At 57.7% G+C, this 27,008-nt stretch overlaps 2 protein-coding genes across 3 annotated transcripts in view; one reads left to right on the top strand and one right to left on the bottom strand.

The window, feature by feature from the left end:
• GAL3ST1 (galactose-3-O-sulfotransferase 1) overlaps positions 1-13,720 on the bottom strand; it is a 237,885-nt gene extending 224,165 nt beyond the window's left edge. The window contains exon 1 of the mRNA XM_056116536.1: positions 13,709-13,720. The gene's annotated coding sequence lies outside the window, so the exon portion shown is untranslated. The remainder of the gene's footprint in view (positions 1-13,708) is intronic.
• The window catches only part of OSBP2 (oxysterol binding protein 2), a 77,072-nt gene that overhangs the window by 33,663 nt on the left and 16,401 nt on the right, over positions 1-27,008 (top strand). For both annotated transcript variants that reach the window (XM_056116528.1, XM_056116527.1), the window contains exons 2-11: positions 7,748-8,001; positions 17,703-17,895; positions 18,934-19,051; positions 21,021-21,075; positions 21,304-21,450; positions 22,620-22,865; positions 24,887-25,007; positions 25,163-25,266; positions 25,344-25,439; positions 25,516-25,700. In XM_056116528.1, coding sequence (XP_055972503.1) covers positions 7,993-8,001; positions 17,703-17,895; positions 18,934-19,051; positions 21,021-21,075; positions 21,304-21,450; positions 22,620-22,865; positions 24,887-25,007; positions 25,163-25,266; positions 25,344-25,439; positions 25,516-25,700 — 1,274 coding nt within the window. In that variant the 5' untranslated portion in view covers positions 7,748-7,992. The remainder of the gene's footprint in view (positions 1-7,747; positions 8,002-17,702; positions 17,896-18,933; positions 19,052-21,020; positions 21,076-21,303; positions 21,451-22,619; positions 22,866-24,886; positions 25,008-25,162; positions 25,267-25,343; positions 25,440-25,515; positions 25,701-27,008) is intronic.

Here is a 27,008-nt window from a genome sequence, read left to right as displayed (position 1 = left end):
ACAGCCAGGTGTGGGCCCTCAAAACTAAAGGAATCAGTGGCAGTCGAGGTGGGATAGCAGATAGGATGCAAGTTTTGTTCACAGCTGACCTGGAGTCATTCCCCATCACCCCATACGGTACCAAGGGCCTTGGCGGGAGTGATCCTGAGCACAGAACTCAGTCACCCCTTCAAAAAGCTTTGACTACAAAAAATAAAGAGCTGTTCCCTGACAAGGCTTCCCCACCCTAAAACTTGATCTGTTTTCCTCCAAGGTGAGGGAAAAAGCTCCATTTCTAAAAATAGCTCACCTGGCTCCCCACAGCGACTGTTTCCATGGCGATCCCCTCCTTTCCAGAGCTCCTAATGCAAGAGATGGGAAGAGGGCCCCGGCTGTGGTGTGCCCCTCGTCCATAGCCCACCTGTAAGGATCAAGGGGGAGCCCCAACGGGGGAACAGTAAACAACACAGTTCAAGGCTCTGTGCTCTGAGCTGAGCCCAGCACTGGCTGTCTGCAAACGAGGGCAGGTCCGATGCAGTGCTGAACTTTTACTGGACCCGGTTAGTTCCAACCTAGGAGCCTCTATGACCAGCCCAGGGTCTCAGTGCATAACTGGAGGGCATCCAGGGACCAGATTATCCTGGATATCCAGATGGGCCTAGTGTAAGGGTCTCGTAAGAAGGCGGAGGGTCAGCGTGAGGAGGCAGCGGGAGGGGCTTCTTTGCTGGCTGTGAGGATGGAGAAGGGGCCACAAGCCAAGGACTGCTGGCTGCCTCTGCAGAACGGAAGTGGCAGAGAAACAGATTCCTCCTGGAGCCTCCACCCTGATTTTGGTACTTGTGTCTCCCAAAACTGTAAAATAATAAGTGTTGTTTCACATGCTCAAGGCCACAGACACCACCAGGCCTCCTCCCCCAGCTATTTTAGTTCTGGTCCAGGTGACCCCCAGCTACTGCTTTATTATATATATTTTTTTAATTAAAACTTTTTTATTTTAATGTAGATGGAAGCCACATTGTATAATTCTAGAGTTGAAATTGATTAGATAACAAAGCTCCACTATTAAAATTGATAAGTATAATATCATCACTTTTTTATGTGAAAATTGTTATATCTAATCATGGAGTTAAGTCCTTGTCTAAGAATTTACTAAGCTGTTTGTTGCCGGTTGAGATTTCTATAGTAATTGTCTTTGTGGAGGTTAGTGGGCTTCTCTGTTGCTTTCTAATCCAATGTGACTGGCTCCTGCTGGAATTTCAGTATTGAAAAGTTAGGAGGCGCCGTGGTCCAGAAACTTCAGGGAAGAAGTGGAGTTGAGTCCTTGGCGTGGCTGCAGTGGTGGGGTGTGGGTGTGGCGTCTGGGGGCCTGTTGGGACTCAGCCTGCCCACCTCCCTAGGGACTGGTGTGTCCATGAATTTTAGCTGCTTGGTATGCATCTGCTTGGAGAGTTAGTCATAATTTGGTAGAGCAGGACTAGGAGTGAGTCAGTATCTATTATCTTTTAAGTTATAGAGACTAAAGTGATAGTACAATGGGCAGGGTGCCTGCCTTGCATGTGGCCGATCCAGGTTCCTCGTGCGATTCCCCCAGACCCCACCAAGGAGTTGTCCCTTAGCATAGAACCTGAAGTAAGCCCTGAGCACCACTGGGTATGGCCCCCAAACCAAACCAAAAATTAAAAACAAGCAATTACAGGGGACTGGAGAAGTAGTGCCATGAGTAGGGCACGTGGTTGACCTGGGTACAATCTTTGGCACCCCATATGGTCCCCTGAGCACCACCAGGAGTGATTTCTGAGCACAGAGCCAGGAGTAAGTCCTGAGAACTGCCCCAGGTGTGGCCTAAAACTAATAAATAAATAGTTAGAGATTTTGATGTAACTCTGTGCTAACATTACATAAAGTTACATGTGTGACATCTTGCCTTGCCTGTGAGAGGCCCTGGGTCTGATCACTAGCATTGAATACCCCTCTCCCCACAAAACAAAACAAAACAAAACAAAACAAAACAAAATTCTAGTTCCAGAGAGAGCTAAGTGGGGGTGTATGTATGTTTTGCAGGCAGGAAACCCAAGTTTGACCCCTAGGACCAAACAGTCCAACTTAATATCACTGGGAGAGACTCCCAAGCACTGAGCTGGGAGAAGCCCCTGATGGGTAGTCCCCCTCCCCCCAAAGCCAAAGATAATCACTTCATAGTTTACGCCACAGTGCCAGGCTGCTGGGACAAATAACCACTAACCAGTTGCTCCACGCCGTGAAAGTTTGATCTCTTGACTCTGGAGGTTCTAGGAGTTGAAACCCAGCCACTCATTCTGAGGACAGAGCAGCAAATGTGCCCCAACTTGTCTCTCAGCTTCTGCTCTGCTGGTGGCTTGTGGCATGCCATGGCTTTTCACTGTGTCCCTCCGGTCTTAGTCCTCATGTGTCTCACTCCCCCCAACCTCTTCCCAGCCATACTGGATTAAGGACCTACGGTTTGGGGCCACACCAGGCAGTTCTCCTGGTGCTCTGCTCAGGGTTCGCTCCTAGTGGTGCCCAGGATGCCAGCAATGGAACCAGGGTGGGCCGTGTGCAAAACAGGTGCCTTAACCCCTGTACTATCTCTCCCACCCAGTGGATTTCGTTGTCCCCAATTCCATCCACATCATCTCTTCTAAATAAGAGTTCCTCATGAAGGGAACTGGAGCGATAGCACAGTGGGTAGGGTGTTTGTCTTGCATGTGGCTGACCTGGGTTCAATTCTCAGCATCCCATATCATCCCCCGAGCACCGCCAGGAGTAATTCCTGAGTGCAAACCCAGGAGGAACCCCTGTGCATCTCTGGGTGTGACCCAAAAAGAAGAAAAAAAAGTTCCTTATGAAGTTCAAGGGTGTTGCTGAATTTGGGGGTGTTGGGGGGGACACTAACCCACCAGTGCAACCACTGAGGATTGGAAATGCTTGGGGAGCTTGTCATGGGTGAGCCAGGAGGGGACAGGGCGAACAGAGTTATCATCACAGGGGTAGCCTGAGTTCTGTGCGTTTATTCTCCCACTAGAAGAATCCGTGCGGTGTGTAGCTGGAAGGAACTGACGGAAATTTCCAGAACCACTGCTTTCTAGATAAGGGGAGAGCTAAGAACAGGCCCAGATCTTTCTGGACCAAGTCAAGTTGCCTGGCATTAGCCCTGAGCCCCGCCTGACTTGCAGGGCAGCTCAATCGTCCCTTCTCTGCCCCACCATCAGGGGCTGTGGTCTGCTCTCCTCATTTTTGCCCAGAAGGCCCAGGAGCTGCCTGCCTGGGGATGGTCAGGCCTGAATGACCGAGGAGCCATTCTCTGTAGACGGCCTGGCCCTCTCTGGCCCAGCCTAGCCTCGGCCTCGGGGGGTGGGGGGAGCGGGGGAGAAGACGTTGGCGTCTGTCCTCTGCTCCATATCCTGGTTGCAGAGCTGAAGCTTTGGCAGATCCTCCCGCTGGGTTCCGCTTAGTCACTGTTCCGGGAAGTTCTGACCTGGACATTCGCAGCACACCAGGGTTAGCAGCATGCGGGAACCCACAGATGTTTTGGTGCCAAAGCAGGAAAATGCTAGCCCTTGGCAAAGCAGGGGCTGAGGCGGGAGGACCCCCAAGGCCCACTCTCCAACCCTGCCCCCCCACCCACGTGGCTCCCTGTGTTCATGTTCCGGAAGCCTCTGGCCCAGAGCTGCTGGCACCCTGGGAAGGGGCAGCAGTTGGCAGGCCCAACAGTCCTCGGGCCCCCATGCAAACATTCTGATTCAACCCTCATTTGGCCACAGCCAGCAGCCTCCGACAGTGGAGTACCACGAGCAGGACCATGAGGATTTGATGAGAATCGCCCCAAGTCCTGGGCGAAGGAGGCACCCCATGTCGGCTGAGTGGGGGGTCCCTCCCTGACTGGGCCACGGGCTTGGGAGACTTGGCCTCTGCCAGCATTTTCCTTCCTGTGGAGTGCCTCTGGGTCAGAGAGGACGGGGCCTGTCCACGGCTCTCCACGCACCTCCTGTGTCCTCTGGAGTGCCCGCTGGGCTGCTGCGTGTTCCTTTCTGTGAGTCATCCGCATGGGATCTCTGAGTCGCGCCTGCCTTTCCCATGTGGGTCTGCTTCCTGCAAAGCCCCTGACCTTGGTGGGGCCAGTGGGCCGCATTCCGGGCACCCTGCATTGTTCTGTTCTGCTCCCTCGGCCCGAGGGGACTCACCCTGTTTCTCAGTCCTGCAGGACCACGGTGGGGCAGGGACATGGGTCAGCTTGCGAGGGACCCCCACCTGCCCCTTGAAGACAGAGATGTGGGGACCACAAGGGGCGGCCACGTTGGTTCTGGATTGCGGGCTGGGACTCAGCAGCCGCCAGCACACCTGGGTCGAGCCAGGGTCCAACCTGCTGACTCCTGACCCAGCCCTGCCAGGCCTTCCGCCTGGTCCTCACCCCGAGTGCCACCAGTCTGCTCTTGGCCATGAGCCTCTGCTCATGTTTCCTTGCCCCTGCTTGCCTGGGGATGAAGGCCATGCCAGGAGCACCTTCCTCTTTCCCTTTGCAACTCGATCCTCTGTGCCCACCTCTCCTGCCTGCTCCCTCCCTCCTCCCCCAGGCCTGCCACCTCCATGCATGCCATGGACTCGCCACTTGTAATGTGCCACTCGCCCACTCGTACTTGCCCCAACTTCCCCTCCCACATACTCTGTCCTCACTGTCCCGCTGGGGGGAACCCCCTCTGCCTGTCCCCAAAAAGCATGGAGCAGCTCCATGAGCACTGGCCCAAGTGTCGCGTGGGGGGCCGGGCAGGCCTGTCCCACGGTCTGGCAGCTCAACCTGAACTTGGACCCGAGAACTACTTTGTTTTTGTTTTTTGCTTTTTGGGTCACACCCGGCAATACTCAGGTGTTACTCCTGGCTCTGCACTCAGGAATTACTCCTGGTGGTGCTTGGGGGACCATATGGGATGCTGGGAATTGAACCCGGGTCGGCCGTGTGCAAGGCAAACGCCCTATCCGCTGTGCTGTTGCTCCAGCCCAACCGAGAGCTACTTGGAAGGTGTCTTCCTTCCTGATGCATGACGTGCTGACATCGTGCCGGGGGCGGGGGAGGGTCCCCTTCTGCCTGCTACACCGATGGGTGCTCAGCATTCATCAAACCTCAGCTCATTGCTTCTCATCGGGGCTTCTTTCCTGTTCCCACTCGAGACCCCTTTTCACCTAAGAAATAGAGCCCTGGCTGGGTGCCAGGCGCCCTTGATTCGTGATGTGGTTAATTCTGAATGAATTTTTGGTTGTTGCACATTCAGAAACCTTTACTGGGGCCAGATTGTTCATAACCCTCACACTCAGGTAGGAGTCAGTCACAGTTTAATATAGGACTGTGCCTGGGAGATAGCGCCCCCTGGTCCCCTGAACATCACCAGGTATGGTCCCGGAGGCCCCCAACACCACTGGGGAGCCCTGGGTCTCCCCAGCCCTGCAGCACCCTCGCGGCTGCGTGCTCGGGCCCCTGCCCTAACTGAGGGACTGGTCAGCCAAGAATTGCCTGTGGGGCCCCCAGAGCTCCTGAGCACCACTTGGGAGGACCTCCCAAAACAAAAGAAGGGCGGGCCTTAAGCACAGGGTGGTCACATTGATGGTTGAGAGGTTAAATGGACGTTCTGGATGTTAGATGTTGAGTCTGGAAAGGTGACAGACTTCGTGATCGCTGAGTCCCACTCTGAAGACCCACCTGATGCCCCCAGAGTCCCGTCCCATGTCCTTTGGGCTCCAGATGATTCCGTGTTGCCTCTCCTCTGGGATGCTGGGTGCGTTGCCCTACCTCCAGGGCCTCCCCAAAAGACACGATCTCCACGAGTGGCCAGAGCTTCTGTAAGGTGATCCAGGAGAGGAAAGACCTCCCACAGAGCTGACCTGGGTAGAGACCTGGCTCTGCCCTGACAGCTGGTCACCTGATCCCCAGGTGCTGTCCCTGGCCCCGTGGTCTGTGGGACCTTCCATTTGGCAGGCTACAAGGGAGATTCCTGCTCAGTCCTCAGTTGCCAGCCCAAGGTCCCCTGGCATAAAATATGCGGTGCTGTGGGTACTCCCCCCAGCCTCCCATCTCTCAGGCCCCAGACTGCTGGCTGCACAGGGATGCCGTTCCTGCCACCACCACCCGCTCTGGCCCCCATGGGAAGGAATCTCTTCTCTACAAATAGCTCTTTAAAAAAAAAATTCTAGAGGCCGGACAGTGCAGGGAGCTGGTTCTGTCCCCTGTCCCATAGGGCATTTCGGATATTCCTGGGTGTACATACATCTGGGCCTTGTAGGCTGTTGCTTGAATATTCTTTTGGTCGGAGGCACGGAGATAGAACACGCGAGAGGAATGTGCGAGCACGGAGGGCCAAGGCTCGTTCTGGCTCAAGGCGAAGAGCGACTGCCAGGGGCCTCCTTTTATTCTTGTTTTTTTATCAGTTACATCCTAATGACTTTATCACAGAGAAAGACTCACTAGCGAGAGACTGACAGTTATAGGATGAGCATTCGTCAAAGGAACGTCAGGGTATACATTGTCTTGCCAAAGCTATGCTGTCAAAGCTGTGCTGTTCTGATTAAAAACGTCAGAGGAAGATATGGCACCGGACACGGAGGCTCCACAGATTACGTCCCCCACCTTCTTGTGGTGGGTCACACGTGGGGCAGAGAGAAGGCTCAGACTGACACTTGAAGGTCAGTCCAGGCTAAGGATGCGTGAGAGAGGGGGAAACTGCTGCCGTGTACTGCCAGGATAGGGCACGACTAGGCGGGTGGATGAGAGCACGCCGGACGCCTCCAGGCCATCCAGTTCACGAGTTTTTAGCTTGCCCACTTAGTGAGAAGTGGGGCCTCGGTTCTGCTTCCCGCTTGCGGGACAGCGTCCAGAGCCTCGTCCTAATCTCCTGGCTGAGCACCAACAGTAGGCCACTTGACTGGCTTGTGTCCAGTGCTAACGTAAGCAGCAGGGCTCAGACCAGTGGCCTAGCTTACCCCCACACCCCTCATCACACCCTGAAACATCCCTCCAGCCCCACGCCCTCCCCCCACCCCCGAGCCCAATCTGCCCTGGCTGTGGGTGGGGCACAGCAAGGGCCCGTGGGCAGCTTTGTGTGAGCTTGGGGGGGGGGGGGCACCTGGACCATGGCACATGGGGCGCTGCCCCCTGCCACAGGGTCTGTCTGCGCCTCTCTGAGCCTCCCTGGGGACAGGGCCATGGAGAGCCACGACCACGTCCGCACATGGTGACCTTGGAGGTAGGAGAGGCCTCAAGGCTGCCCGGGAAACAGATGGGATACACTGGGCAGAAAAGCAGGGAGCCGGGACTCTGGCCTGGGGTGCTCGGGCCAGCTTTGTACACTGGGGTGCACCGGGCACAGCCCTCTGAAGAGGTGGGAGGGGTTTGAGAAGGCACCGGGCAGCGGGCACACAGGGTCAGGTGCTCGGTCCCAGCTGTTTGGCAGGGCTGCGGAGGGCCGAGGAGAGGAAGTGGGGGTCAGCCTGAGGTTGGGCCTGTACGGTGCCCTCTGGGGTCCAGGATGGAAGCTGATCCCCCACAGCAGTCTCCCTCTTCCCACGCAACCTGGGGGTCACTGCTTGGGGCACTGATGTCCTGCCACACCCACTCCAGAGCCACAGCCCAGCCCTGCCTCCCCCCCTCCCCCCCACACACAGCTTCCCCATCCCTGCAGGCTCCTAGAGGCAGTCCCGAGCCCCCCTGCAGCAAGGCTGACTCGCCCCTCTCAGTCACCAGAGCCACTGTGTTTGCCCCCCGCAGATGACTCTGGAGACGACGAGGAGGCCTCCTCGCCCGCGGACAAGAGCGAGCTCCAGCACACCCTCCGGAACCTCTCCCTGAAGCTCGACGACCTGAGCACCTGCAGCGAGCTCATCGGCAAGCATGGGGCGGCACTGCAGCGCTCGCTGAACGAGCTCGACGGCCTCAAGGTCCCGCCGGACAGCAGCGAGAAGCTGAAGGTGGTGAACGAGCGGGCCACGCTCTTCCGCATCACCTCCAATGCTATGATCAATGTGAGCACCGCTGCCCGGGCAGCACCCCCGGCCCCGCCCCGGCCCCCTGGCCCCCTGCCCAGAGCAGCACCCCCAGCCCCAGCCCCCACACACACTCCCTGTCCCGCTGTCCAGTGCTTCATTTCCCAGAGTCGGCCCTTTCCGTTGTACTTTGATCCTCTTTACCAGAAGTAGGTTTTAGTCTCTGTGTCGGGGGCAGGAGGGGATGGGGGGGGGGGGCAGGTGGAGGACCCTTGAGGACCATATGAAAGATTTGCTGGCTGGCTCCAGGAGCCCAGGAAGCTATAATTTATTATACAGTTATGCTGGTTCTAGGTCGCTCCCTAGAATCCAGCTCTCTCTCTCCCTCTCTCTCTTACCCTCCCTTCTTCCCTCCCTCCCTCCTCTCTGTCTCTCCCTTCCTCCCTCCCCCTCTCTCTCTCTGTATGTGTGTGCCTGTCCCTCTCTCTCCGTGTCTCTGTCTTTCTGTCTCTATTTATACTGTCTCTCTTTGTCTCTCTGTGTCTTTGTCTTTCTGTCTCTCTCTCTGCATGACTCCCTGGTGCTGTCCCTTCAGTGTCCTTGCTCTAGTGTATGACTTCTGGTCAGAGTTCCGTGGCTGCAGCCCCGTCTCCTGTGTCCCAGCCCTGAGCCTCTCACAGGCCGTAGCCCAGAGGCTCCGCATGCTCCCGGTTTCTCTTGTTCTCCAGCCAGGGGGTTTGGGTGAGAACTGCTGCCTTCCTGCTGTGCGCCTGGGCAGTGAGGGTCTGAGAGGAAGGGGCCTGGCGGGAACCCTTGGTCTCTGATACTCTTTCCTGCCGCCGGCCTTCCCGCAATCTAGTTTTCCCGGCCACCTTCAGGCAGGTGAGGCCTACCTAGGGCACCTGCTTAATGAACTCGATTACCCGGCGATCCCCAACCTCTGCTCCCACTGGAACCCGGTGGTCATGGGCGGTGGGGGGCAGGAAAATTTATTCTTTTTTTCAGTAAGAGGGTGCTGGAGCGATAGTACAGCGGGTAGGGCACTTGCCCTACATGCAGCAGACCAGGGTTCGATTTCTAGCACCCCATGTGGTTCCCTAAGCACTTCCAGGAGTGAACCCTTGTGCAGTGCCAGGAATAACCCCTGAGTACCACCGGGTGTGGCCAAAAAACACTCTCAGTTTTGGAGGGAACCAGCATTGGGCATGAGTAGGAAGGTCAGGCCAGGGAGCAACCACCTCTGCCCACACTGGGTGTGGCTGCACTGCGCATGCCAGGGCCCCGGGCACAGGTGCAGCGGAATGGGGACCCCCACACACACCAAGGCGCCCGGGGTTTCCCTCACCCAGGCGAGCTTTATGGCAGAGTCTGCATTGTGGAACTTGAGTAACCGCAGGACTAAAGAGGAGGAGGGGGTCCCAAGAGTCCTATTAGTGGCAGCCGAGAGGGGCAGAGAATCGAGAACGTATTTAATTTCCTAAACGTCATTATTATTTGGGACGGCCACTCCAGGCATTGCTCAGGGCCAGGGATTGAACTGGGGCCACCGCGTACCAGGCAAGCGCCTAACCTGCTCTCCTGTCTCTGGCCGCAAGAACTTATTACCTGGCTTGTATCTCCATTTTCTACCTCCTCCCTCCCTCCCTTCCTCCTCCCTTCCTCCCTCACTCACTCACTTTCCCCAGGTGAGTGCTCCCGGGTGGGGGGGTGCTCTGATGGCTTCATTCTGGAAGGTGCCACCTGGGCCAGGATGGGAGAAAAAAGCCAGTGAGGGAAGGGGTGGGGACATGGGGCTGCATCGAGGGAGCACTGGGCACAGAGCTGCTGCAGAGATCCCAGACTGCCCCCCACCCCCTCACCAGACTGAGGCGCCACAGGGCCCCCTCTCCACTTCCAGGGTCGCAGAGGGGGCGCCCTTTCCCCCACTGCTGGGAACTCGCTGTGTAGACCTTTGTCTACAATGCAACCCTGCTGTCAGCCTGCCTCTGGGTTTTTCAAGTTTCTTGTGTTTTGGGTTTTTTAAAATTTTTTTTGTTTTTGTTGGTTTGTTTATTTGTTTTTGGGTTGTTTGTTTGTTTGTGTTTTGCTTTTTTGGGGAGTGGGGTCTCAGCGATGCTCAGGGGTTAGTCGGAGCTCTGCACTCAGGAATTACTTCTGGCTATGCTTGGAGGACTATATGGGATGCCGGGGATTGAACCTGGGTTAACTGTGTGCAGGCAAATGGCCTACCTGCTAAATTATAGCTCTGGCCCCCTCTTGTGTTTTTTTTTTATTAAAAAATTATTTTTCCCAACTTTGTTTAAACACTGTGGTTTACAAAGTTGTTCATGATGATTTGTTACAAGAATTCGATATTCCAACACCAATCCCACCACCAACTGTCACCTTTCCTTGTTTTTTTTTTTTTCTTCCTCCTGTCCCCTCCATCTGGGTTTCTGTAAAAACACAGTAGAACATGCATTTAATGCTCCACTTTTTCCTCAGTTTTTTTTCAAAATACCAAAGGGGAGATACAGTCTTAATTCCCCTTTTTTGTAGTTAAAAAATTGTTGTTGTTATTCTTTTTAATTTGGGGGACCTACCTGGCAGCGCTCAGAGCTTACTCCTGACTTGATACGCAGGGATCACTCCTGGTGGGCTTGGGTGACCAGATGGGGTGCCGGAGATTGAACCCGGGTTGACCACGTTCAAGGCAAATACCTGATGACCCATTGCAATATTGCTCCGACCCCCTAATTTTTAATTTTTTAAATTGCTTTGAGATTCTGTGGTGCCCAGTACTGCTAATCATGGTTTCTCGTGCACATCTTCGCAACCAGGTTCCCATAGTAACAGCCTCTTGATGTGAGTGGGTTTTGGAATTCCTCCTGCCCCACACCCTCCTCCCAGCGTCGCTCTTGATACTGTTTTGGTGACGGGCTGCGTGTATGCCCTGCTGTGGCATTTCCTGGGGTTCCCACCTCACACAGTGCTCACTGAGGGCTGTGCCCATGGGTGAGACAGCCGGCATAGTTGCAGGGCTCATGCGGGGACTTTGGGGTGAGCCGTGGTGCCCATGGTGGCCACACCCCATTCTGTGAGGCTGGCGCACACAGTACATGCAGTGACATCGGTAGGGGGGGTTTGAGTGTGGGAGCACACATTGCAGGGCGGGCGCTGTTGGCCCCATGTTCGTCTTAGAACTGTGCTTCTGGTGACATTAGCATGTACCGACATCACGGGCATCTGCAGGTCCTTGTCCTTGCCAGAAGCCACTGCCCTCGCCCACCTGAGTCTTGAAGACACTCACGGAAGCAGCTTGGCTTCTCCCCGATAACGAGCTTCGAGCTTCGGCCAGCACCAGAGTCCTGTCTCTGTTAAAGAGGCAACATCACACAGCTCCCTGCTAAAGACAGGAGCAATGCTTGGGTGCTGAGTGTCACCCCAGGGTCCACGTGCTTGGCTGTGCACACCTGCTCGTGGGGCCTGGCAGGAGGGCTGCTTCCTGGCCACCTGCAGGGGCGTGAGGTGCTGGTCAGTACTGGCTATGCTAGTAGGCCACAGTCCTCCTGCTCCTGGGGACCCTGCCCGATGGCTGCTCTTCACCTGGCTGGAACTGGGGCATCTCAGGAGGGAGGTCAGACCTTCCCGCCCATGTGCAGTCCCTCCACCCGCCGCCAGGCCTTAAATTCTGCCCCCTCTCTAGGAAAGGGGATTGGAGCAGAATCTGTAAGTCAGGCCACTAGCGACATCCCCATTCCCCCACTGGAGCCCTGCCACACCCAAGGCCACTTCCCACCTCTGGAAGTCTCTGCTGGTATTATCAGTGCCAAAGTGGAGGGCCTGATAGACAGCACAGGGCTAAGGCACTGGCCATGCGGCTCCATCCCAGGGCCCGGATATGGTCCCTGAGCACTGCCTGTGGTCACGTCTGAGCACAGAACTAGGAACAGACCCTGAACTCTACTGGGTGTGGCCCCAAAACAAAGGGGGCAAAGGTGGACACTGAGGTTTAGGGAGTCTGTCCACAGGATCTGTTAAGTGTCTGGGCAAATCCTGGTCTGGGACCCAGAAGGGTTGGGGTGGCCCCAGCACCCAGAGGTAGCCATGGCGAGACCCTAGAGCCTCACGCTGAGGGCAGCACCTGGCAGGAAGACCTTGAACCTCCCGGGGGCTGGGATCTCCGAGTCCCCGGTAAGCTTTCCTCCTTGGGTCACACAGCCCCTTACGGGAAGTCACCCTCCGCTGACCCCAGGTCTGTAATGGAAGCTCCTCCTCCCCATAGTTAGGATCCCCGCTGACCCCTGTTTCCTTCCCTCCCCTCCAACACTCCCCCACTCATCCTCATCTCTGACTGACCTGCCGAGGGGCCTGGCACTGTCTTCTTCCATGGGCACAGGTCACCAGGGGCCAGGACACCAAGGAGTTCACTTCCCACTGTGACCTGCTCCCGTGGTCTCTGCCTACTCAGCAGGCTTGCAGTGGTAAACTGAGGCAGGGGCAAAGGAGGGGTGCCCAGGTCTTCCTGATACCTGGAGGTCAGCTGCAGCCCACTGCCTCCTTAGGAGATGACCCACTCCCTCCCTCCCTCGATTGAATCCCTCTGCCCACCCTTGCCTCACCCTCCCCTTGCAGGCACTGCTGACACCCTCATGTGTGACGGGGCATCTCAGGGACTTTTCTGCTGCAGCACTAGGGGTGGGGGGAGGGGCAGAGAGGGGCTCCATGCAGTGTCCAGGGAATCTGGGGGCCACTCCCAGCCTGCACAGTTCAGCGCTCCAATAGCGGTGCTGGGGACCACCAGGGTCACTCAGCAGCCCTTGGGGTATTGCAGCAGTGCGGCCCACCGGCCAACCTCTCCAGCTGCTGGGCAGGGCGCCCCAGGGGACAGGCGTTTCTCTGCGCCCAGAGCTTCCATGCCTAGAGCAGTGGGGGAGCAGAGAGCGGGCGCGTGGGAGCGCAGGAGCCTGTGAATGAAGCCGAGTCTGGCCTGGTTCCCCCGTGGGTGCTTTCGTGAGTGAGCAGAGCCAGCCCAGCCTCTCACTGCCGCAGCGATGGCTGTTTGGGGAGTTGTGAATTAGCCTGCCACTTCGGGGAGCCTCGGACTGTTCTCTTGAACACAGCGCGCCCACAGCCTGAGAGGGGGCCTGCAGCGCCCCCTGGAGGCGCCCGGTGGCTTGGCTGGAGGGGAAGGATCTTCCAGAGAGGGAACTGGAGCTTCTTCTCTTTCTGCATATTTATCTTTGGGTGGAGGAGGGACATTGGCTTCTGGGATGGCCCCTGTGCCACAGCCTCGTTACCGTTTGCTGTCACAGAGGCCACACGAAGTTGGTGTCCTCAGAGGTCTCCCTTGGCATCACCTTTTGTGTGACTCGGGCACCGGCCCGAGACTGGAGTCTCAGGCATTGTCTGACACTTGGGGTCGTAGCTGGCAGCTCCCAGCCTGATTTAGCAGGAGTTAATGGAGACTGAGAGCAAGGGCCGGGCCTTCCTGGCTTGTCCCATGCGCTGCCCCACGGGCTCCCCTGGAGCCCTGCACTCTGACCTCAGGTGGTCCCTGGGCCCTAGCCGCTGTGGAGGCTGCCCCCACCCTCGGTTCTGGGTGCGTGCATCTGCCGTTGCCATGGCGACTCCCATCTCCGCCTACCAGCCTCGTGGACCTCCCGTTGCCAGCTGCCCCTTGGCCCTGGCCGGCTGCATCAGCAGCCACTGGGTACTGTTGGTGGGGGGAGGGGTCCTACTGTCATCTCCCTCAGCAGGGCAAGCCCCCCAGCTGGGCTGGCTGAGCAAGCAGAGGGGAGCTGAGCAGGTGACGCGTTTTGGGGACGTGGGTCTGACAGAAGGGCTCAGAATCCAGAGCCACTAAATGGGAACCCTCCTTGGTGTGCCCACAGGACAACCCCGCCCCCCACCCCACGCTCAAGCCGGGTGCAGGAAGGCTGTTGCTAGGATCAGACTGTGCGGTGCCTGAGTGAGCAGAGCCTGGGTGCAGGACCCCCAGAAGATCAGATTGATTGTTCAGGGGTCCAAGAGTTGCCAGCAGAGGCCGCCCGCCGGCTACCCCAAGGGCCCGATGGTTCAGATGCTGCCCGGAGTGACTGGGCACGGCGAGGCATGGGAGGGACACGCCTGCTGCCTGCAGGGGGCGCTGGGCGGTGGGGGTTCAAGTTTTCAGGGCGAGGATAAGTAGGACACGGGCAGGGACTGCACAGGGAATGTGGCCGAGGCTTCAGCACATTGTGTCACAGAAATGAAGGCGGGCTGGGGCCCGAAAGACCCGACAGCAGGGAGGGGAGGGCGCTTGCCTTGCACGGGGCAGACCTTGCTTTGATTCCCGGCACCCCAAAAGGTCCCCCATGAGTAATTCCTGAGTGCAGAGCCAGGAGGGACCCCTGGGCACTGCCGGGTGTGCTTCCAACCCTCCCCACCCCCAGAAAGAAATGAAGGCGAGGTTTGCTGCTGGGTGACCCTGAGCTTCTCTGAGCCCTGTTTGGAGGGGGTGGCAGGAAGGAGCCTCCGAAGCCGCTCTCCCTGGTCCTTGCGTGGTCTGTGGACAAGTCCTGACCAGCTGACCCCTGTTCTGCCTCTGACAATTGCTCGCTGGAGCCTGGGGAGGGGAGTAAAAATAGCTTCCAGAACTGCCAAAAATCAGCCGCACTCAGGCGACCAGATGGTGCTGGTTCCTGTGCACTATTTTGAACGTGGAAAGGGCTATTTTGAAGTTTGAATCCAAATGGACAGCTGCTTCCCTGAGGCCCCGAGTCACATCCGGGCAGAGCCCTGACTGCTCTGGGGCACGGCTGTCCACTGCCGGAGCAGGGAGTGCTTCAGAGAGGCTGTGCAGAGGGGGCTACTCTTGGAGGCTTGAGCCTGGAGCCAGCCTCCCTGATGTACCAGCGCCTGCTCCTTCCCGGAGCCCCAAAACCCAAGCTGTGCCTCAGCAGATCAGCCCAGGACCCCACTCAGCCTGCGTCCTCTGGGCCTGCTCACCCGGAGTCTCGGAGCTGCCTCCCTGCCCAGCATTCTAGCACCTTCCTCTGGAACACAGCAGCAGCAAAGGGGAGGGGGATTTGCAAAAAGTCACTGAACTTGGCACCATCAGACTGCCCCTTGGCCCCCCGCAGGAGACCCAGGACTGGCTGGCGCCATGCTCTGCCCTCCCACCTGCTCCGCGGCAGCAGGCCAGGCAGGGGGGCTGGAGAAAGAAGGAGACCAGAGAAACCCTGGGCATTGCCCCCCAGCACCTCATCTCCTGCAGTGACTTGCCCAGTGGCAGAGCCTGGGTCTAGGGGCAGATTGGGGTGTAGCAGCCTCCAGCCCAGAGGTTGAGGCCCCAGCTGTCCCGCGTTACTGCACAGTAGCCAGGCGTGGTGATGGCACAGAGATTGGCCTTGTGGGCAGCATCCTCAACTGCCCGAGGGTGGGGGTCCGGGGGGAGTAGGGGAGGGAGGGGGGTTAGGGGGGAGTTAGAGGCAGAGCCAGGCCCTACTGATTGACAGGACCCCTTCCCAATGCCCTTTCGGGGAACGCGCCTGCTCCCCTCCATGAATTCCACACTGACATAGGGTCCTACATGGGCTCCCTCATGGAGCACCCAGACAGTAATGAACAGCCCTGGGACCAGCACAAGGGAGCATGGAGCTCTAGTTCTGCATGCGCGCGCACGCACACACACATACACACACACACACTCACTCTTACACTCACACATACACTCATTCTTACACACTCTTACATATACACTCACAAATATACATATACTCTTGCACACATACAAATACAGTCATACACTATAGACCGAACATGATTGCCACTCAATGCCTCTTTTGCAAACCACAGCACCCAAAGGGAGAGAGAGAACAAAAGGGAATGCCCTGCCACAGGGGTGGGGTGGGATGGGGGGGTGAGGGGATGGGAGGGATGCTGGGAGCATTGGAGGTGGGAATGGGCACTGGTGGAGGGATGGATACTCAATCATTGTGTAACTGAAACCCAAGCACAAAAATTTGTAAGTCTACAACCTCATGGTGTTTCACTAATAAAAATTTTTTTAAAATACAGTCATACAAACACTCAAATGCACACACACTCACACACTTACAATCTCACACACAAATCCACACACAGACTGCCACTCTTGCACAATCATACTCACAAACTTAGACACACACAAACACCCCCCCCCCACACACAGACTCACACAAAAGCCCACAAACACATGATTGCCCTCCCCCCCACACACACAAATGTCCACACATGCCTATGAGTGACAGTCCCTTGGCCGCCTGGGGCCTCAGTCAGGGCTTCCGGGGTAGACTCAGCAGGTGTGGCAGAGGCCGAGGTGGCTGCAAACAGTGTGGCCCCTGCGGGGGGTGGAGCTCGGGGCAGCCTCCGAAGCAGCAGGTGTGAAGGGGAGAGATACGATGCCCGGGGGCCACGTATGGGGCCTCGGGAGATGGAGCTGGGGAGGCCTGGGCAACCGGCGTGGATTGGAACCCATGCCCTTCCCGCTGTGCTGTCCCTCCAGCCCTAGTCTGCACCGTCTGCAGGGGTGGAGCATCCCTCCCGTTTCATCTGAGAGGCAGGACAGGTCGCGGGGAGCGGTGGGGTCAGATGCTGAAGGCGGGGAAGAACCTGTGCAGCCTCCGGCCAGTCTGGGGGGTGGCAGGCCAGTGTGCCACCAGTCTCCACCCCCGTGGCAAGAACCCAGAGAGCCGTGAAGTGTCAGGCCCGTGTCTCACCTCCCACTGCCTCCATGTGACCCATCGGAGCTCTGCACCTGTTTCCACCCAGGCCATCAGAGGTGGGAGGAGTCTTGTGCCAAGGTGGCTTGGCTCTTCCAGGGGACACACAGGAATCCTGTCCCGCTCGAGCTCGTGGGCGGCCCGTCTCCCCAGGTCTCGGGTACAGAGCGGCAAGGGCCGTGCCTGCAGCACTGTCTTTCCAGCCCTGAGGGGCTGGGCAGGCCGCCTGGGCCCACGGGAGAGCCCTGGGCACAGCCTCATCCCTGGGGCAACGGACAGTTGGCAGGAACTGAAGCGGATGTAACTGGGCACCGGGAGATCATGGATGAGGGGGGTCCTGGGGCAGCAGGTGGCCTGGCTCTGTGATCACTGTGTGATCTCGGAGCTTCAGTTTCACCATCTGCAGGGCAGCCCCAGCAAGGGGGTGGCTCCCTCTCCACTGTAATGACAAGGGACAGGCCCACCGACCCCGCTTCAGTCTGGGGATACCACCTGTAGGCCTGGTCACTTGAAGACAATCTGGGCATCTCGGGGGCCCGAGGTGGAAGGTCAGAGCGGAGTGACTAGCCTGAGCGGGACGACCCTGTCCCACAGCACCGAGTGACTCCTCCACATGGCCTGTGGTGTCCTGGATCCGAGGAGGGACACGGGGAGGCTGCTGAGGGCTCAGTCCTATCCTTGATGCAAGCCCGCACCCCCTCATGGCTGGTAACACCCCCTGCAGGGGTGCGGGTGCTGGGACTCCAGGGAGGCGGGTGGGCAGCGTCAGGGCTCGGGCTAGAGCGTCAGGCCCCAAGTGCCACCCCTGACACCTCAGGTCCCGGAGTATCGCCCGCTGTCACCCTGGTGACCCCCGAGCATCACTGGCTACGAGACCAGATGTCACTGGGAGTGACCCGGGCCTCTGAGTGCCCACCCCGACGAGGAAGGCCAGTGGAGGGAGGTGGCGGGGAGTCAGCACCCCGGCCCTGGGGGTGGAGCGGGGGTGTCCTTGGGCTCACGGGACACGTCCCCCAGGCCTGCAGGGACTTCCTGGAGCTGGCAGAGTCTCATAGCCGGAGATGGCAGCGCGCGCTGCAGTATGAGCAGGAGCAGCGGGTGCACCTGGAGGAGACCATCGAGCAGCTGGCCAAGCAGCACAACAGCCTAGAGCGCGCCTTCCGCAGCGCCCCTGGCCTGGCCGCCAGCCCCGGCCAGAGCTTCAGCAAGGGTGAGTGGGCTGCGCCCGCCCCCAACACCACCCCCACTGGCAGCCCCAATCTGGGCTTCCCTCAGCTGCTTCTCCTGGCCCGTGGGCGTCACATGCCCCTGCCTCCCCCCCCTCCCCACCAGGCAGCGCCTGCCTCCCCGTAGCTGGGTTAAAACTTGGGTGAGGGGCTGGAGCAATAGCACAGCGTGAGGTCTTGCACGCGGTCGACCCGGGTTCGATTCCCAGCATCCCATATGGTCCCCCGAGCACTGCCAGGAGTAATTCCTGAGTGCAGAGCCAGGATTAGCCCCTGTGCATCGCCAGGTATGACCAAAAAAGCAAAAAAAAAAAAAGCAAATCCTAGGGCTGGAGAGATGTTTCAGCAGGTAGGGGCCTTGCACATGGCCAACCTGGGTTCGATCCCCAGCATCTCACATGGTCCCCTGAGCACCACAAGGAGTGAATTCTGAGTGCAGAACTAGGAGAGACTCCTGAGCACCACCGGGTGCAACTTTTCAAATAACCAACGAACAAAAAGACGGTGGGAGTAACCCCTGAGCACTGCTGAGTGTGGTGCAAAAGCCAAAAGAAAAAAAAAAGAGCTGGGTGCAACATTGGGCCGGAGAGATAGTTCAGTGGGGGGCACTTATCTTGCACGTGTCCAACTGGGGTTCGATCCCCGGCATCTTGATCTCCCAAGCACCCCCAGGTGTGTCCCCGAAACAAAAATGTTGGGTGGTTCTGGCTGTCCTATCTCTGGCAAGTCTGCCTGGGGTGACCATCCACTCTCCTTTGAGGTCATGGGCACCCGGGGAAGGCGGATCGTGAGAAAGGGTCACAGGCAGGTGGGGAGGCTTCTGGAAGGAGAGAGGCTCTGAGCCCAGGCAGTGAGAGAGAAGCACACAGGCTAGTTGGGGCAGCCGCAACCGGGCTGGCTGGGTGAGTGGGGCTGGACCCCAGGGGACAGGGCAGAGGCGAGGAGGGGCCCTTGGTCAGGTGAGAGAGATGAGCCAGGTTTGCGGTTGTAAACTGGGGCAGCAACTCTGCTTGTGTCTCCAGGAAGTCTCTTAACTTCCAAAGGAGAGGACAGTGAGGAAGATGAAGATACCGAGTACTTCGACGCCATGGAAGACGCCACATCCTTCATCACCGTGATCACCGAGGCCAAGGAGGACAGGTGGGCCCCACCACCATCACCGCCCCCCCCATGCTCCCCATCCTCCTCTTTACCCCGGGTGCTTCCTTCTTTGAACTTTTTTTTTTTTTTGCTTTTTGGGTCACACCCGGTGATGCTCAGGGGTTACTCCTGGCTCTTCACTCAGGAATTACCCCTGGAGATGCTCAGGGGACCATATGGGATGCTGAGAATCGAACCCAGGTTGGCTGCTTACAAGGCAAACGCCCTACCTGCTGTGCTGTTGCTCCAGCCCCCTCCTTCTAGGAACTCTTGCTTCAGGTTTTTGCTTGGATTGGTTTTGCTCTTCCCCCAAAAAAGTGGAGGTGCAGAGCGAGAGTACAGGGGGTAGAGTGCTTGCCTCTCATGCAGCCAACCTGGGCTCCATCCCTGGTCCCCCAAGCCCTTCCAGGAGTAATTCTGAGAGCAGAGTCAGGAATAACCTGAGCATTGCTGGGTGTGGTTCCAAAAACAAAAACAAAACAAAAAAAGAAAGGAAAGAAAGAAAGAAAAAGAAAGAAAGAAAGAATCTGTATGGAATTCCCATTCTAACAAATCTGGAAAATGGGGTATTTGACTCTGGTGCAGGGGGCGCTGGGACCCAGCTGGGCCTGGACAGTTGTAGCAGCTCACTGTAACCTCCGGAGCGCCTTGCCACCACCGCGTCCGTGTTCCAGAACACTCAGGAGCTGAGGAATGCCCTCACGTTCTGCTTCCATTATTTGCTTCATTTCTCCTAATAGCCTATTCCTGGGGGAGGTCTCTGTGCCCACCGCAAAGCAGCCGGAGTATTTGTGAGCTGGGGGACTGACTTGGGGGTGATCTGGAAGTGTGGGCCCGGCCATGGGTTGCATGCCGGGTTTGCTTGCCAAGCCTCACCTAGGTCCTTCACAGCGGCAGGGCCAGAGAGGGGTCGGCCAGGCTCCGCGGGGTCTGGAGCCCTGCAGTATGCTGGGCAGGCACTGTGCTCTGGGGACAGTGACATACTGACCTTGACTGCTGCCACCCACTGCCGCAGTCAACTGTGAGGTGTCTGTCCCCAGCGTGGCCCCCAGACGGGATACTCCACCTGCTAGGGCTGCAAGCTCCCAGTGGCCTGACTCCACTGCCCTCTGCAGATGCATGGTCCAGGGAGTCGAGGCCAGGAGAGCCTGTGGCCACGTTTCTGGGGACGCTGGATCCCGTTACCAATACTAGAGCCCCCATTCAAGATCTTTTTTCCATTTTCCACCTCCCAGTAACAGAAGTAGCACAGAAGTAGCATGGGGAAGCTGTTTCGAATTTCCTTCCGCTTTTTCACTCAATGGCATGGCCCTCCCCGCCCATCCCCCCTGCCCCACTCCCCTCTCCAACCTCCCCCCCCCCCCCTGGGCCAGGCTGAGCCCTCTTCTTGTGTCACATGGCCCCACTGTCGCCTGGGTGGCAGTGCCGGCCCCTCTGTCCCCATCTGACGGGCAGCGGGTCCTCTCACACTGGGTTCTCTCCATCCCAACCTTGCACTGCAGTCACCTGGGTCACGTGCCCTGCCTCCTGACTGCCAAGTGCCCCCACCCTCGCTGGCCTAGGTTATCCCTCAGCGTGGGTCACTGGGTTCTGTTCCCTCAACCACGGCGCCCTCTGCTGTCCACTCATGGGCACCGCAAGAATCCTAGGGCGCCAGGGAGTGCCGGAACCCTGGGGCAGAGTGGTCAGACTAGTCGTCCCGAGGAAGCCCTGACAGGTGGCTCCTTGTGTCCACCTCCTGGCCCCATGTAGGTTCCCAGGCCAGCCGGTTCCCAGAAAGGGGGCTTAGTCAGCAGGGACCCCGAGAAGTGATATGAGGGTCACTCCAAGTCGATGGTGCAGGTCCCCCAGCCCACCTGGGCTGCCCCAAATTCGGGATCCCTCCACAAGCTCCAGGTGAGGGCGGGTGTGAGAAGGTGGGCGGCTCCGGAAGCAGCCTCGTTTCCAACCTGCTTCCTGTTTCCTGCAGAAAAACTGAGGGTGAGACGGAGACCGACCCAGATGACTGGAGCTCATCAGACAATGTAAGTGGGGCGGGGCCCCGGGGGGGCGAGGAGGGGGGTTCAGGCCCTGGCTGCTCCTCGGCCTTGACGCTTCTTAAGCTCGTGCCAGGCCCACCTGCCCTCCCAGCAGGGTGCTCCCCGGGCGGGCGGGGCCCTTGGGTGGTACTGGGTCAGGGGTGAGGGGCCGGCCTGGAGGGCCAAGGGAACACTCTGGTCTCTGCTGACAGGCGCACCCTGCTTCCCTGGCAGGTGCTGGATGGTGCCTCACTTGTGCCCAAGCCCCGTCCCAAAGTCAAGAGACGCGTCAGCATCCCCGACAAACCCAACTACAGCCTCAACCTCTGGAGCATCATGAAGAACTGCATTGGCCGGGAGCTCTCCAAGATCCCTATGCCGGTAGGTGTGTGGCGGGTCCGCCGCTCCTTCCGGGCGCCTGGGACGTGCCCAGGGGACATGCAGTAGCTCGGGGACACATAGTAGCCCGTAGGAAGCAGAAGACAGGGTGTGTTTTCCTAAAAGAACAAGGTGTTCACTGACAAAAAGTGCCCTCTCCCAGAGCACACCTCTCAGGCCCTGCACACATCAGAAACTCAGGGGACCCCCCCCCCGCAGCACCTCTGGCCTGATGGGCACTCAGGATACCTCAGCTGTGTGGGGCTCCAAGCCCCTGCTGTAGGATCTCTCAGTGGGCTGCCGGCCTTTCCCTTCCTCCATAAAGGAAGAGATGGGGTTGGGGGCCCAGGCCAGTTCAATGGCCCATGACCACTTGTGTCCAGTGGAGAGAAGAGCTGGCAGTTCCTGCAGTCTCTGGCTGGCAGTGGGCCCAGGGCAGCCCCCAGCATCACGGGGTCAGCGGTCTGCCCTGCTGGCCACCACGGGACCCCGTCCCAGAAACCTTTTCTAATAGAAGAAGCCACCTCATCACTCACTCGTCCACTCTTCCCTCGTTCCTAAGCTCGCGTGCCGAGTGAGCCCTCATCCTGGCCTGGATGACCTTTCCCTCCTCGGATGGGCGACTGGTGGGGCTGAAGGCTGTGGCAGACACAGGCAACAAGCTAGATCTTATTCATTCCTTCCTCTCGGTTCATTCCTGGTGGTGTACAGGGGACCAAGAGGGGCTGGGACTGACCTGGGGCTCCTGCAGGCAAAATCTGTGCTCCAGCCGCGGGAACCAGGTTCCCAGGCCAAGTCAGGAATCTCATTGTGGTGGACTCTCCGGGCAGCCCCCCAGCTCTGGTTTGTCTGGATCCAGCGTGTGTGTGCATATATGTGTGGCATGTGTGTGTGTACGTGCGCATGTGTGCGTGTGTGTGTGCATGTGTGTGTGCTTGTCTATCCGCCGAGACCCTGGCCAGACTTCCTGCCCACCCCGCGGGTCATCTTTTTTGTTTAGTTTGGGGGCCACACCCAGCGATGCTCCAGGGTTCCTCCTCCTGGCTCTGCACTCAGGAATCACTCCTGGCGGTCCTTGGGGGACCATATGAGGTGCCAGGGATTGAACCTGGACGGGCCGTGTGCAAGGCAGACGCCTTACACATGGTACCATTTTTCTGGCCCCACCGCAGGTGAACTTTAACGAGCCCCTGTCCATGCTCCAGCGGCTGACCGAGGACCTGGAGTACCACGACCTGCTGGACAAGGCAGTGCACTGCACCAGCTCCATGGAGCAGATGTGCCTGGTGGCCGCCTTCTCCGTGTCCTCCTACTCCACCACTGTGCACCGCATCGCCAAGCCCTTCAACCCCATGCTCGGAGAGACCTACGAGCTGGACCGGCTGGAGGACATGGGCCTGCGCTCCCTGTGCGAGCAGGTGAGCCCCCCAGTCTCCCGCCGGGTGGGGGCTCTGGAGCAAGACAGAGAGACCTGTGGCCTCAGACCCCAAGGGGCTGTCTGGCGGGGTCCTGTCAGGGGTACAAAGATGTGCGGAGCCCCATGGGCAGTGTGGAGCAAGGGGGAGGAGGTGTGCCAGATACCAGTCGGGGGCTCTGGGTGGGCTGGAAGAGGAGATATGTGACCCCTCCCCCTGTGTCTGCTTTTTGGGGTCCCAGTGACAGCTCCAGTGGGAGGCAGGACATGAATGACTGCACCCCTTCCCTGGGGAGACCGGGCAGGTGCTGGACATGCTTCAAAGGTAGAATAGCCAGGAAGTGCTAAGAATTCAGGAAGCTTATGGGGAAGATAATGCATGAAGTGATCGATCAATCGGTCGGAGGCATGGAGATAGAACACGCGAGAGGAATGTGCGAGCACGGAGGGCCAAGGCTCGTTCCGGCTCAAGGCGAAGAGGGACTGCCAGGGGCCTCCTTTTATTCTTGTTTTTTATCAGTTACATCCTAATGACTTTATCACAGAGAAAGACTCACTAGCGAGAGACTGACAGTTATAGGATGAGCATTCGTCAAAGGAACGTCAGGGTATACATTGTCTTGCCAAAGCTATGCTGTCAAAGCTGTGCTGTTCTGATTAAAAAGTCAGAGGAAGATATGGCACCGGACACGGAGGCTCTACAGATTACGTCCCCCACCTTCTTGTGGTGGGTCACACGTGGGGCAGAGAGAAGGCTCAGACTGACACTTGAAGGTCAGTCCAGGCTAAGGATGCGTGAGAGAGGGGGAAACTGCTGCCGTGTACTGCCAGGATAGGGTACGACTAGGCGGGTGTATGAGAGCACGCCGGACGCCTCCAGGCCATCCAGTTCACGAGTTTTTAGCTTGCCCACTTAGTGAGAAGTGGGGCCTCGGTTCTGCTTCCCGCTTGCGGGACAGCGTCCAGAGCCTCGTCCTAATCTCCTGGCTGAGCACCAACATCTCCCCCTCTTTTTTAGGGCAAATTTTAGTCATCATAGCAAATTGGGCCGCCTGTTTACCCTGGCTTCTAGTTTCTTACTTCCAATAAAGTACCAAACACATAATGGTCAGTACAAGTAGCAGAGCACCAATTCCTATAGATCCCCCATCAATCCCTTGATACTAGTTACAGAGTTGAGGGAGCTTAGGCCATCAGAAATTCCTTGCCATATTTCAGAAGACCCCGTGCTAGGAAGATGGTCTTTAAAGATACCGTGTATTTTTCTTTGCAAGTTCAGAATCTTAGCTGTAATATTTTTATGTGTTAAAAGATGTTTTTTAACCTTCTCCCAAGGAAACTCAGTTTCATTATATGGTACAGGAGTTATAACTGGTCTCCTGGCTGTAGGCAGGGTGGGGTATCCTCACTTGGGAAGAGCTGGCTGTTTCTGGGCTGGAGGAAGCGGTGGGGTGCCCCAGGCTGGCAACCCCAGGAGATGGGGTGGGTGTGGCAAGGGCCCTGAGCCTGACCTTGGCTGCCATTTGAGATGCTGTGGAGCCAGGGGCCAGCTGGGGGCAGAGGCTGCTGGGGTGCCCTGGGGAGAGCCTGCACCCTAGAACCTGAGCCCAGCGGTGTCATGCATTGGAGGAACAAACCAGAGAAAGCTGACAGGGGGCCATGTGGGTCCCCGTGGGTGAAACAGCGAGAAAGCGGGGTGCCCAGTGCTGGGAGCAGGAGGGGTGGGAGCACCGCCCCCATGTGGGGTGAGCAGAGCCAGCCATAGCGCCATCGGCCTGGGCAGGGCACTCGCACGGGCCTGCATTTGAGGCATCCCAGACTGGCAGGAGCCCAGCCCACCCTGGGAAGCCATCCCTCACTCTGCCAGCCCTCGGTCCCCCTGTCATGGCACTTCCTGTCACCACATATCCTGGCACGGAGGTGCTCTCCCCTCACCTTACAAACACTGCTGCCCCTCCCTCTGTGTGTGGGGGCTTACCTTGAGCCGTGTCCAGCAGACACTCAGGTCCTGCGGTCTGGTCGCAGGTGAGCCACCACCCGCCCTCGGCCGCGCACTACGTGTTCTCGAGGCACGGCTGGTCCCTCTGGCAGGAGATCACCATCGCCAGCAAGTTCCGGGGGAAATACCTCTCCATCATGCCTCTGGGTGAGCGAGCGGGGGCCCAGGGAGGAGGTCCAGGTGCTGGTGGGGGATCCTGGAGTGACATCAGTCTCCCTTCCCTCCTTCCCCCTTGGCGAGGGGGGCAGCTGATGGGGGCCCGTGTGGGCAGCCCTGACCTGGGACCCGTCCCTCACCGCCAGGTGCCATCCACTTAGAATTCAAGGCCAGCGGGAATCACTATGTGTGGAGGAAGAGCACCTCGACCGTGCATAACATCATCGTGGGCAAGCTCTGGATTGACCAGGTCAGGGGGTGTCTCTGGGGAGGGGGCACGGGTAAGGACCCAAGGCTCAGCGCTGACCACCCGCCTCGCCCCACCAGACAGGGGATGTGGAGATTGTGAACCATAAGACCAAGGACCGATGCCAGCTCAAGTTCCTGCCCTACAGCTACTTCTCCAAAGAGGTTGCCCGGAAGGTAAGCGGAGCCACGTGGAGCCTCGGTGGGCCTCGAGCAGGGCCCACGCCCATGCTGGCCCCGCCTGTGCCCACAGGTGTCAGGTGTGGTGAGCGACGGCCACGGCAAGGCCCACTACGTGCTGTCCGGCTCGTGGGATGAGCAGATGGAGTGCGCCAAGATCGTGCAGAGCAGCGCCAGCAGCACCACCGTGGAGGGGAGGCAGAAGACGGTGTACCAGACGCTGCCCGCCAAGCTGCTGTGGAAGAAATACCCGCTGCCGTGAGTGGAGGGGCGAGGCAGAGGCACGTGGGCCTGGGGCGGGCAGGGAGGGAGCAGCAGCCCGGGAGGGGGGCAGGGTGGTCTGTGCCAGCCCGCAGGGAGCCCGAGTGCCCCCTCGTACGAGACTGCGCTCCTCAGTGGCGGTGGCAGGGCATCTGCGGGGATGTTAAACAGGCCGACAGGACAGTGTCCACAGCCCAGGGAAGGAAAACGGACCTGCAAAGAACTGCAGGAAAGAGAAGACTGTGAATGTGGTACTAGATTCCAGAGAGAGCACACCAGAAATTATTTTGGGGGAAGGGGAGGCCTCGGGAGTTCGAGGGGCTTCACTGGTGACTCATGTCCAACCGGATAAGTGGGTCAGTACAAGGGTCTAAGGAGGTGGCGGGTGGCTGAGGGCTGCTGCAGGGCTCCAGGGCCCCTCCTGGCAGTGCACGGGGGTCTGTGAGACACCAGGACTCCAGACTATATCCCAGCCACGCAAAACGGAAGTTCTGCAAAGGAAGAACAGCTGAGACTGAGAACTTTTTTTTTTAGATATTTGATTTTTATTTGTTATTCCCAAAATTCCTTTCTAAAAGCTTTAGTGATCTCTTATGCATATAAGTATTTTTCACAATATACAGTTATTTGATATTTTAAGCAGGATTTAAAATATTAGAGTTAATATATTTACAAAATATTGGGGCTGGAGCGATAGCACAGCGGTAGGGCATTTGCCTTGTGCACAGCCAACCAAGATAAGCTGGGTTCGATTCCTCTGCCCCTCTCGGAGAGCCTGGCAAGCTACCAAGACCTACCGAAAGTATCTCGCCCGCACGGCAAAGCCTGGCAAGCTCCCCATGATGTATTCGATATGCCAAACACAGTAACAACAAGTCTCACAACAGTAACAGTAATATTGACAACTATGGTTTGATGTACAGTTACTTATCTCATCACAGTGTGCCCCAAATCCCCCACCAAATGCATCCTGCCTTCCTACCCTCCTTAGTTAGGAGTTTTAAGTTTGAATTCCCTTATACTTAGTCTTTTAATTATCCATTTGATTTTAGCTCGAATAAGTACTTATTATTCTTTAATTTGTAGTCCTGAGTTTGTTATATAACCTTTATGAATGTTCTTGCATCTCTTTTTTTTAAAAATTAATTTATTTATTGAATCACTGTGAGAAAAGTTACAAAGCTTTCAGGTTTAAGTCTCGGTCATGCAATCATCAAACACATTTCCCTTCACCAGTACTTATTTTTCACCACCAAGAACCCCAATATACCCCCCCTCCCAACCCTCCCAATGCCTGTGAGGCAG

Source organism: Sorex fumeus, unplaced genomic scaffold (assembly GCF_029834395.1).
Source record: "Sorex fumeus unplaced genomic scaffold, SorFum_2.1 ptg000032l, whole genome shotgun sequence".
NCBI lineage: Eukaryota > Metazoa > Chordata > Mammalia > Eulipotyphla > Soricidae > Sorex > Sorex fumeus.
Note: the sequence above shows the minus strand (reverse complement) of the source record. Positions and strands in the feature narration are given on the sequence as shown.